This window comes from Lepisosteus platostomus, chromosome 1 (genome assembly GCF_059453375.1).
Source record: "Lepisosteus platostomus isolate fLepPlt1 chromosome 1, fLepPlt1.hap1, whole genome shotgun sequence".
Lineage (NCBI taxonomy): Eukaryota > Metazoa > Chordata > Actinopteri > Semionotiformes > Lepisosteidae > Lepisosteus > Lepisosteus platostomus.
Window position 1 is genome coordinate 10,251,102 of NC_142611.1, and position 12,709 is coordinate 10,263,810.

The window sequence follows — 12,709 nt, forward strand, 5'->3', positions numbered from 1 at the left end:
AGGGGGTTTTCATATCAAATTTGAATGCTTAATCCACAAATGTGTTCATCTTGACATTTCAAGTTGTGATGAAAAAATTCACTATCAACAAAAGTGCAGACATCACTTCCAATTCAACAAAATGGTTCAACCTTGGAAGGAGCCGAATACTTTAGCAAGACCCTGTGGACTTTTTTCTTACATCTTCATAGATATGAGCTGTGATGCTAATTAATGATAGAGAAGTATATATCACAAATTAACAGTGAAAAGGGCTTCACAATGTGACTGGCACACCCAGAACTTACTGTAGACATCCAGCCTAGCAGTACTTGAGACAATTCCAGCTTCGTTCTTAGCAGATATGGTGTACCAGCCAGCATCCTCCTTTTTTGCCGGCTGTATTATCATACAGATGTATCCGTGATTGTCCTGGTGCATGCTGAAGAGATTCAAGGGAACGAGTTGTTAAGTTAGGCTTCTAAAACACCAGCAAATCAGAGAAGCTAACGCACCATAGATCAATGTGAAACTTGTGTGGAGAGGGGGGAGTAATTAAAGCTAACTTGCTATGTCTTGTTTTGCTTTATTCAAAATTGAAATCTTTCAAAATCACCGAGAAAGAAAGAACAGCACTTTAGGCTGTCATACAAACTCCTAAAATATTCTGGGTGCAATTTGGAGTTTTTTGGTCGAACAAATGACAATATTATCATCAGAAATACGTGTACAAAAAATACAAGGCACAATACAAAATAACCGATTCTGCACAAAATGTGCATTTTTACAACTCTAAACAACACATAAGATGCGGATTCATTGTGCTTACTCGCAAACCATTACAAGGACTGTGTTTGTCAGCGACAATTATATTGTTGGACAGTTTTCCTGCAGCTTTTTTTAATGAAGTTACAGTATTTTAGATTTTGAACATTGTCAAAATTCTATTAAAGAGCTATAAAATTTGTGTTTTTTAGGACCGGACCACTGCAAGAAATACTCTGCAATGCCCTTACCTGATTCTATCAGTATTGTGAGTAAGAGATTCATTCTCCTTCTTCCAGAAAATCTGTGGATATGGCACCCCGGACACACGGCACTCTAAGCGTACAGGGAAACCCTCGGCTACACCTGTGTTTTGCAGCTTTTCAATGAAGACGGGGGCTTTGTGCATCTCTTTAGCTGCAAAAAAAAAACAGAATCCATTCCTTAGCAACGTCAACCTTTCAGGACAGGGCTGGAATTTCGTATTTGAGCTACAGTACTGTATGTTTGCATTTGTGTAGCTTTTGCTGAGGAGCAGTACATGTAAGCCCCAGTTTGTTGTGAAGGTCTCTTCCTATAATCCGACTTAATGACCCTTAATGGCCCTTAACTTAATGGTTTTCCGCACTGATAAAAAAAAACGTTTTTTTGTCACCTAGAATCTAGACACCTCAGACTCCATGGAATTGACACCTTCTGGAAAATGACAATACCTGATACATTACAAAAGAACCCCCCCTCCACCCTCACCCCACGCCCTGCTCTTCTAACAATCCCGAAACATTATTTAATGGTCAGATTTCCTTTTTGGTTGAGTGTGGTGGAGCATTTAATTATTTAATCATTTAAAATCTGTTTGCTGCTGCAGTTCAAATTCTACCACAATGAAAGTGTTTTAGAGCGGAATATGTTGGTCGCTTCTGGGCCAGGTGAATCTACTGTAGCCACTTGAGTGACGCCTTTACCTGCGACGATAAGTTCCAGGTTGAAGGAGTTCTGCCCAGCTCTGTTGCTTGCGATGCAAGTATAGATGCCCGCGTCTCTGGAGGTTACTGGCTCAATGATGAGAGAGTGCACTCCGTTCTCCCTCACCAGCATTTTGTGAGAGTTGTCAGGCCGGATAGTTTGGCCATTCAGCTGCCAAATAAGATCTGGTGTTGGCAATCCACTCACCTGCAATTGAAAACAAGCACATTCACCCTACAGTGTACGAGATCAAAAGGAATTTGTAAAGGAAAAATGATTGATTTTTAAAATTAAAATACCACACCATTTCTGATTTGCTGCATAGCATGGTCATTTTATCCCTAACTCCATGATATTATGAAAGGGAAAAGAAATTTACCACAGGAAAAGCACATGGATAAGACGTACTGTTGTGGGAGTTGCTGAAGGCAAAGAAGACCAGCAACATCCAGTGATTAATTCTACTGAGTGAAACAAATACTTGACTGAATATGACGGAACAGTGGTTAATGTGATTTTTTTAATGTGGTTTACATTACAAAGAGAAAATATACCAGAAACTATCATTTATTGTTTTTTAAAAAAACATTTCACAAAAAAATCTTAATTGCTGCATTTTTAAGAGCATTTGAAGAAGTGGAACAAAACCATATGTACAGTAGTATCATATTCCACCAGAAAAAAGATGATTCTATTTTTTTTCTCACAAGAAATGCCATCTTGTGATGAAATTATTCTCTTTCACAGTTTGCATACCTGAAAGTTATCATAGAAGCTTAAACCTCTTTCAGGTGCACAGCAATACAGACCACTTGTGTTATTCACAATGATATTCAGTTTGAACCACATTTATATACCATGTCCTGGTATATTCTTATAGTGTGTGGCCTACATAGTTCTCATCACAGACCTGATAATACTCAAAAATAACTTCTGAGAGAAAATGTAGAGAATTTATGAATGTCTTTTAATACATTTCCTTGCAGTAGTTGTATCTGTGTGCTCTCTTTTATTACCAAATACACAACTTCCTGCTAAAAAAACATACAGAAGAATCTAGCCCACTGTTCGGAAAACAACATTTAAAAGCTTTTTTGAAATGTTTCCAAGATGTCCAACATGCAATTTGTTCTCTTTGGTCCTTCCAATACAGCCAGTTCACCATTACTGCTGTAATGGTGTGATGCACACTGCTGTGTGTGTTCAGTTTTAATTGTTTATTGGTTAATAAGTTCAATAATGTCCTTGTGGGATGTATTAAATAACTGCTTATTCTGGACTGCATCCAAAGACAGGTTTCCTTTGCTTTCCTGTAAAAAAGGGGGAAGTATCTAATATCCATTTAATTGTGCCATATAATGACTGTAATGTGCTCAGTCCACGAACCTGTATATATGTACTAATTCCTATGAGCACAAAAACATTACTTAAATAGAACAGGGACAGCATTAGGCTAATTAGTAGTAAATTGCATCGTTTCCCCACTTACAGTATGCTAAAGCTTTCTCACGTTTAAGAAAGCACTGAGAGCCTTAGAAACCCAAACAATGATATGAATTGACTAAACATTCATCCAATGTATATCTTAATCCATATACTTCAGCTTTTACATTGACACACAATATACATGTTCTTTGGTTGCTTCAAACTGGTCATCTGTTCTGTATAACGATAAGCAAACTACTGTATATTTGCTACCTGGAAGTACGCTGGATATTTTTTCAGCTGGTTTTGTAACCACTGCAATCAACACATTTCTCACATGTTCACTGGACACTAACTGCTGTGGAATAAAAAGGCAATGCAGCAATTTCTCAGTCTTACTGGAAGTGAGTCAGTTTCCTGTAGGCATGCTGGCACGCTGAGCGCTGCTCAGAGCTTGCTTGGCTCTGTGTGCTCACTGGCACAGGAACATCTCTCCACTGTTTCTAATTTCAATTCACTAGGGAACTTCACTTAAGTTCAAATTGCATTGGCAGTCCAGTTTCAGCCTCATGTCTGGAACTGAACATTACTGAAGTATAATATACCCTGCGCATGCAGAGCCATGGCTGAGATCACAACAGGCTCTTCACGATGTGTGCTCCTGCACAAAGAACTGAACATCCATCCATGCCTCACAACTAAGGCATGATAGGTTTGCTTAAAGCACTGCCAAATCTGAAACAGTTCATAACGTTATATTTTCATCATGCTTAATACTTACAAGGTATACAGTCAAATTACTAATAGATAATTTCAGATAGAAAAAGTAAAGTCCCTTACAAGACTTTAACGGCTTGTAGGGCTGGGGTGTGAACTGAGAAGACAAGACTCATTCTAGATCATCCATTGCAGGTTTTTGAAAGCTGGTACCCAGTTATGGAGGTAAAGGGCAGACTGAAGCAATCAAGATAAAGTGTATTGCTCAAGAATGTAACAGCTGTGTCCACAAAGGAGACTTAACTCAAATCATGAGTTGTAGCCCAGATAGCCCAGTAGTAGAATAAAGCTCTGCAGACTGGGGTTACTTTTATTTTAAACAGTCTAATTCAAACGGTGGAGCTTCTTATTGGCTGGAGGCTGTTGCCCATGTCATCTGTGACAAGGCCTATTCCTACAGTCCTATGCATGTCAATCAGTCAAGTAAACAGGCCAAGAGAGACAGCACTCCAGCCACATTAACCAGGCATGACAGACCCAGATTGCTGCTGCCTCCTCTTATGATGTTTACTAATAGAGGTTTCAGCCTAGAAACCTCTAGAAGGATAAGGCTAGGTTCATGAACACTCAGAGCTGAGTGTTGGCTTTTCTTGTATAATTTACCCCTATACATGTGAAGCTTTTATCAATGGAATGCAGTACTGCCAGCTGTTCAGTATTTCTGGACATATTCCTAATGATGTAATATTGTACTATATTCTATGCATGTGAATTTGTTTACATTAAATACAGTACCGTACAGAATTACAAAAACATGGTATGAAATTACGTTGGTTTTGGCTACAGCCACACGTTTTAAGCTGAAATTACAAATAACAAAGTCTTATCATAAAACATTTCTCCTCATGAAAGTTTGAGAAAAAGGTCAACAGTTAAAACGTAATTCCTGTTGCTTAAGCTTGCTGATACTAAAACAATAACGATGACAAGAAATTCGAGTTCATGTTGCCAACAGCGTTTTACTGAAAGATTTCTAAGAATTAAATTGATGTGAAAAAATAATAAATAGATTTGAAAGTACAAACTAATCTTGACAAATTCTGTCAATACAACTTCCATCGTTCCTGACAGACAGCAATCAATGCTTAACTACTCCTTTGAGAAGCCAGCCTTTGCAAGATTTGTAATGGGAAAACTAACACAAGTTTTAAAGGTTCGCAATAGACATATACTGTAGACTTCCATTTTAAAAAAAGTGTCTGTTTTGATATTTTGATTTTTCTTGCATTGCTGTTTAAGAACAAGTAAAGGCCCAAAGTAAATTGAAAATGGCTTTTTTCTCCAACATGTCAATGCACATGATTCCTCGTTTTCTTTCTTCTCTCGAGCAATAGAACTTAAAACGGAATTTGAGGAGTCACATTTTGTTACTAGGCAGGTTTTTTGTGATCAGCAAAAACATGTCAGAACAGTTCTTATCTAAAACTGTGAGATAGACTGATTTTGAAGATCCCATTTGGCCATGAAACATGCTAAGAGGAAGTGTTTTACTGAAGCCAGATCATAAGTGCACACACATACAGTATTATAGCTAATGTTTTCTCCCTTTCCTTTCATGATTAAAGTCCAAAGTCAAACAGCAGAGAGCCGTGACGTCACCTTGCAGTCCATCCGACAGAGCTTGCCCTCCTGGACAATCAGGTCCCCGGGTGCCTGCAGGAAATGTGGTCGGAAATGACGTTCCTGGATGTTGTCATTCTCTTCCCCGCTGTCCCGGGACCGTGACCTAGGTCTGAGACAGAACACAGCCTCTGAGTGATTACCACAGATGAGCCGCAAGTCTCACAGTGCCTTTCGGAATTCCCCGATACCTAACATCACAAAACGTGTGCTTCATCAGACCGTTCATCCTTTTTGAGGCCTCACCGGTGCTATGGCACTTCTGACATCATCAGCTCACGTCAAGCTACACGTTAATGTCAGATGGAACGGGTGATTTCGCTGGAGAAGTCAATCCTTTCAGTAAGTAACTCCATTTGCAAACCAAGGGTGTGCCACATTAGCTTCCATCTTGCAATTCTGCCTTATAAGAACAGATTTCTTGTGAAGCCCACCCATTCTCACTAGTTAATTACTGCAAGCAGCTAGTCAAGGAAAACTGATACAGTGGCATCGTTTGCTGTTGCCCTTTTTGATATGGTTTCTGGGTATACAAAGTGTATTAGACAGACTGTGTTTGTACTCATTAAATTATTGCAGTTCTCTATTTTGAGGCTTTTGTTTTACACAAATATTAAATGAAGTCCTCTAGGTCAAATGCCATGACTTGATCATAAAAGGCAGACAACTGCAGGAAAATCATTTTGGCTAGTTGACACAAGTCTGCACTATGAGAAAAAAAACAGTTACATGCTCTGGGGAGTAAAAAACACTGTTCACAATGTTCATAAGACGTCGCCCCTTAAGTCTGTCATGTTCTATTTACTTTTTTACTATTTAGATGACCTTAAGCCTTTAGAGTTATTTTTAATTCTCCAAATTTAGAAGGGGTACATCTGTTTTCGTGAGATGGATAAATCCACCGCTATAAAAAAAAAGTTGTACTTTTAACAGATCATGTTCTTTGACCTCTGTATATTCTGAAAAGTTTTAAGAGGCAAATCATTTAGACAGGATGAAACAAAGCATGTGGGTTTTACTCCACAAAGGTATTTCAGAGTAATCTATTTGCAAAGTAGACCAATGTGTGATTCATGTAGTCTTATCCCAGGTGACCTGTCAGACGGCATACGTCATTCATGTGTAGTCTTATCTCAGGTGACCTGTCAGAAGTCCCGTAAACGTTTTTTTGAGATACCGCACAAACCACAAGAACTTGTTAATGGAAAGCTTTCCAAGAGGTGACCTAATGCTCCCTCCTCCCTTTCACACCTCGCAAGCTGTTACGCCCTGGTAGTAAAAAAGAGAGGAAGATTATGGAGCCTGCTAAAGGTTTTTTCTTTATTTTGGTTTTGTGGTAGTGGTGGTGAAAGATGCTGAAGAGATAACTGCAATCCTGTGTCTACCTACTGAGGTACACCCTGCTAAAGCACTCCTAGGCTTGCATTTGAAGGCTTCTAGTTTTAGGAGACAAACGGTAGTTTCTGCACATTTTCTTTTGGAAGTACTTTTCTTCCTCCTCTTCCTGCTACAGCCAGTTTTTCTGCTAATACCTCATAATAATAACAACAACAACAATAATAATAATAATAATACTATAAACCTTCCTCTTATGCTCAATTTCTTGGAATGCAAATGCTCTCACAAGGATGTGCTTTGCTTTCAGTCACACATGTGTTTGTATTCCATTGTCTACTTTCCAGTTGTTGGTAAGGAACATTTGCGAAAAGGATTCAATCCTTAGCCTTGTTTCAACATGCAGTAAACTAATAGATCACATGTATAATATACTGTATGTTAAAGCAGTCTTTTCCTATGGAAGCAATCCATTATTTTTCAAAGGCAAATACTGTCTTATTAATAATCTCAACAGTAAGTTCTTCGAAAAATATTTGAAGAGGACACGACTTACCAAACCAGTCCTTCTATTTTTTTTAAAAAATTGCTTTAAATGTATTTAATTTTTCCTTAATTTAGCCAGTCTGACACTTTCTAGACATTGTTTCATTATCGGCCTCCTAGTTCCCGTCATTTGAGGTTGTTTGGAGAGTTTTAGCTACCTTTATTATTACCCAACTGAAAATATCCAATTACCTCTTCTTGAAAAATGTTAATACGCTTATAAAAAATCTCCAGGTAGTCACCCATAATAACTGCCTGCTAACTGTATGCCTACAGTACAAAATGTTAATAAAGCAACATTTTAGAAAAATAAGCAAAATGTTATTCCGTTTCACCACATAACTAAACATCAATTGTAACCATCTTGAAACCAGAACATGAAACCAGTTAAAATAATGGCAAACGTCTTTCGGGTTGGGGAAAATGTAATCCTATCCCAGCATTTCCAGAAAATCAAACACAAACTTAAAAAACATTTGTGGAAAGTGAGGAATTTTAAACCGGCTTGGAAAGCTGTTTTGAAAAAAACATTTTTGCATTTTGAGACCTACAGGGCAGAAAGGCTTTGGGGCTAATATGTTGTTGGCTTCAAATCTGGCTCCTTACCACTTACTGTAAAGTATGCAGCTGATGTCATGTTAAAAGAAGGGGGGGGGGGGTTTGGTGTAACCCTGTGATGACCCCCGCTCTGAAAACTCTTGAAAATTGCAGAGTGAAGTTGATTGATTGGGTTGCTGTTTAAACCAAAAAGAATGATCGGGTAATTGGAAGGAGAATGAATCTCGAAGGATTGGTGGGGTGGGTGGTGGTTCCAAATCTGTAAGTCTTTCCCCCTGGTCCTTCGCCCCTCAAAAGCTTTCAACCTGTGGAGAATCTTGACAGCAGTACAACAATCACATTCCTTTGACAGCCACAAAGAGGATGCCCGTTTCTGAGTTCCACTTTTACAGCAAGCCTCCGGAACGTGACTCCTCAATCACCCACCTCCTGGTGTGTCCTGGAGGGGAACGAGTGCTCCTGCCCCTCTGGTTGACCGCCTGCACCATCATCCGGCCCGTGCAGCTTGTCCTGCCCTGAGCCAGAGAGAGCCAGAGAGACACCAAGAGTCAGGATCCAAAAACCCACAAACCCTCTCCCATGAGCTGCTCTGCCAATGGGGCCGTGAACTGACTGAGGAGGCTGATGGGAAACGTCAACCACAGCTAGCTTTATCGTGCAGTTTCATCAGGTCAGCAGTACTGACACTAACTTTGGGCTCCTGAGCGTTGCTTCAGGGAACACTTCAAAATAAAAGAGGGAACAATTACAGTTTTACAGCAATTTTTTTTAAACTTCTTTAAAGACTTTAATGTGTTTAACTTTAACGTGTTCTGTAAATTTAGGTTTTGCTAGAAAAAAAAAGTTATCCAAGTGTGGTCAACTTGCACATCAATAAAAGCGTACTTGTTCCTAATAACATTCTTTACGGGTTTCATGAGCAGTTGTTTTGCATAGCAGAACGCAATCTGAGGGAAGTCTACTGGAAAATAAAAGGTTATGTGCTCAGTCAAAACAGATGCTAGAAACTTGGGTTTAAGTTTGTTGGTGTTGTTAAAACATTGAATTCTCTAGGGATGTAATGTCATCAGCTTATCTTGTTTTGACTTGTTTTGAGTTCTTGCTGACAACATTGCTGTGCTTCCTGTCGTGAGTAACACTATAAACTGGATTAATAATTCTCTGAAGAAACATAAGCCTAATTGCCTGATTTCTTCTTTCTTAAAGTTAACTATCCAAAGAAGCTAAAGTTGGTCCCTTCTATGTTCAATGTTGTTTTCCTTTTTTTCAGAATAGTTAAAAATTGGTTAGTTTTTCAGATGGTTTTCTGAATTGGCTTCAGTTGAGGAAACATAACAAATTACTGTCTTGTTATGTGCCAGAGAGGATGACAATCTTGATAATTAAACCCTGCCTTCACAGCCAGACATGATTTATAAACAAACAAAGTCTCTTGAAACTGATAAATGGTAACAAACTTTGGTATCATATTAACACTATGCTGTCAACAACCTATTAAGAGTTATTAGCCATTTTGTTCAACAGGCTCCTGGGCATATGATACAGACCACAATTGCCTCTGAAGCTACTTCACAGTATGTGGTCTGCCATTAAGCTTCCACTTTTATCTTTAGAGTACTACATGATAAACAATAAATAACCATACTGCATAAAAGCATGCAGGCTGCCCTTGATAGTGGTAAAATTGTGTTTTTTCCATCCCATATTTATCTGCTCTGTTTTAGAACATACTTTGGCCCAGTCTGGGCAAACAGTTAAACAGCAAGACATTTTCTGAAATAGACCATTTTTTACTTTCCACTGAGCTTTGGCGAGCTTTACCTAGCTTAAAAGATTTTCATGTCACTACCTACAATACTTTTTTTAAAATCTAAATTTGCCACTAGTTGTGTTAATTCCCAACTCTTCTGCAGGATTTCAAATTTCAGGCGTGTTGAAACATCCCGAAACCAGACTACCAAAAGTCAGAAACAAACTGCAAACACGCAGAACAATTCCCGTTGGTGGCTTTCTAATTAGAAAGTAAGGGCTTAGTGAAAGCCATTAAACGTATCTTCTATGCAATGGTGGTATGGAAAAATCTGAACTTTTCCAGACAAACCTTCACTACTGCAGCCACTGTAACCACAAGACGATGGAAACCACAGCCACATTACAGCTTATATGGCATCAAAACAGGAAGACAAACCCCTGAAAATTGGGTGTGTAGGGGATTAGCACAAGACGTTTACAGCCTAGTTTTACACATACACAATTTACATGCTCCTATCTATTACTCTGTGGGTGCTTTCTTCAGACAGCCTTGAATAAGTACTGTGAGTAATACTGACTGGTAAAACTGGAGCAGCTTGAGTGCATGACCTTCCTGCAATCCTTTAGTCATTCCCCATTGCTCTCACCACTAGCTTTTCAACTGCATGTGATCGTGAAGTTTTATTTGTCAGTGTAAGAGAAATGCACTTTTATAACTGAATCAAAGAGCATGAAACATGAAAGGTCATTTATAAACTGTATGCACATCTATATTTATACGTAGATTGGACGTAGGTAATTATAATTCTTTGCAACTACTGTATATAATGGGTTTTCATCCCAAAGCTTTAGAAAAAGATCTGATACATCCTATATCCAGGTATGGTGATCAGAGAAAACAGGGGTCCTGACTATTTATTAATCACACATCCTATGCTGCCAACTCATAAAGCTTATGAGTATCACTCAGGAAGATGGTGCAATTCAGTGATTTGTAATTTTTGGTCTAGAGAGAAGAGCATCTCCTCATCACTTAGAGCAGAAGCCTGGTTTTCCTTCGAGATCTTCCTTCCCAGTACAGCTTCCCTGCCTAGCTTTCGAAATCTGCACCCTTGCATGTATAATATTTTCAAGATAAAAGTTAGCCCTGCTTCCATGGTTTAAATTATTGAAGCTGAAGCACTTATGAAAGTTAGAAATTCTCGAATTGCCAAAACAAACAAACAAACAAACAAAAAAGCTTTACTGTTGGGTGTTGTTGGTATGGCTTACCTCTGGATTGGCTGCCATGATTGTATAATTCCCATCGTCATCAAGGGAGGCAGCAGCAGTGTGCAGAGAGCAGGTACCATCTGGCTCCCTGCTGATCCTGTAGTGCTCACTCCTTTTGGAGATCTGCTTGCCATCTTTGAACCAGTAAATCTGCCAAAGACAGGCAGTACAAAATTACCACATTACACAAGTTCCAAATTCTTGGATAATAACTGTTTAGTTATGAGGCCTTATCATAAGACAATGTCATGGACTTTCCAGCAGAAAGTATGTGCATTGTATTGTTGAGGATCCCAACAGCATTTAGGTCTCAAAACACATATCATATCCAGAGTTACAATACAGCATATTCAAAATCTTTTCCAATAGGTATTAAATCCCAGCCTGCAAAAGAGTAAAATAACATCAAGCAAGATGTCTAACACAGAAATGGAGACCAAGCCTTGGGAACAGGCTGCTCTTCTGTTTAAACGTCTTGATTTTCCAAGAGAACAAAAGGACCTTCACCAGGAGCTCAAGGTAAAATTAAACAAACCTAAATTTAATTAAGTTAAATTAAATAAACTTCTCACGCAAAATATGGGAGACATTAAGAGCAGAGCGGATACTTGCTCACACAAAATCAGATTGAGCAGCATGTGTGTGCAGAATTTTGTATTTATGTATCTTCATGCTCATCATCAGGGACAATACAGCATATTCAAAGTGATGTGTGTTTCAGCGTGCTGCGTGTTTACTCACTGACTTGCCCATTACCTTTGGCTTGGGGTCTCCGATGACTTTGCAGACGAAAGTGACAGGCATGCCCTCAAAGACCTTGTAATGCTTGAGCTTTTGGTCAAAGAAGGGAGCCACCTGCTGGCCAGGTGAGCTCCCTTCATCATGCTGCACTTCATCATCAGACTCTTCGACTGGGGAGCGCTCCAGGCGGAATTCGATCTCGCTGATTAGACGCTGCTCAAAGCTCGACACCTTGTACTCCTGCAACACACAACACGAGAGCACACTTCCAGCAACACTCCTCCCACTCTCACTCCGCACGGAACAGAAAACGACTCAACATGTGGCTGCTTAACAGCAAGAGAATGAGAACAATAATCTCCCTACGCTATTTTGGTCCCTTTCCCTTCAAAATACAACTGTGCTTCTCGTTCTCTCAGACCAACTCCCCTTATTTTATGAGCGTAAAGAAACTATTGCATGCATTCAACCATGGATAATCACAAATTGGTGATATATGCAAAACACAGATGCTAATGGCTCATAAAAATGCACTCAAAGCTTAGCAATGCCTCACCCAATTTTTACAGAATTGTTTTTTTTAAGTTGTTAATACTGTATATAAGGCACAAGGAGAGTCTCAAAGTAATGAAAAAAGACGCCCAATAAATTCAGAATTCTTTGTTGTCATAATAATAGCTAGGAATCATCTGGAAAGGCCTGCACGTGTAACATAACTTTTCAATTACAAGCTGACATCAGTGTCAGTATCATCAGTGTCAGGAAGTATGAGGTTGATTATTTGGGTGTCCACAGGCAGCTCAATGTATGGAAAAGGTTAATTGTACCCGACAGTTAGAAATAGCAAATGTTTATCTCCGTTGCTGTTTTAAACTCAGATCAGAAACATATTTATGTCATATTTCTGGTCCAAAGAAATTCAGCTTCAGTAAAGACAAAGGACAAACATAGATGGACAAACTACAGACTACAA

The 12,709-nt window shown here is 39.0% G+C and overlaps 1 protein-coding gene across 2 annotated transcripts in view; it reads right to left on the minus strand.

The window, feature by feature from the left end:
• Positions 1–12,709, minus strand: part of palld (palladin, cytoskeletal associated protein) — a 128,858-nt gene that overhangs the window by 2,312 nt on the left and 113,837 nt on the right. For both annotated transcript variants that reach the window (XM_088618241.1, XM_088618171.1), the window contains 7 exons: positions 11,752–11,976; positions 10,996–11,145; positions 8,398–8,486; positions 5,512–5,644; positions 1,710–1,917; positions 996–1,161; positions 288–421 (listed from right to left, as the gene is read on the minus strand). In XM_088618241.1, coding sequence (XP_088474367.1) covers positions 288–421; positions 996–1,161; positions 1,710–1,917; positions 5,512–5,644; positions 8,398–8,486; positions 10,996–11,145; positions 11,752–11,976 — 1,105 coding nt within the window. The remainder of the gene's footprint in view (positions 1–287; positions 422–995; positions 1,162–1,709; positions 1,918–5,511; positions 5,645–8,397; positions 8,487–10,995; positions 11,146–11,751; positions 11,977–12,709) is intronic.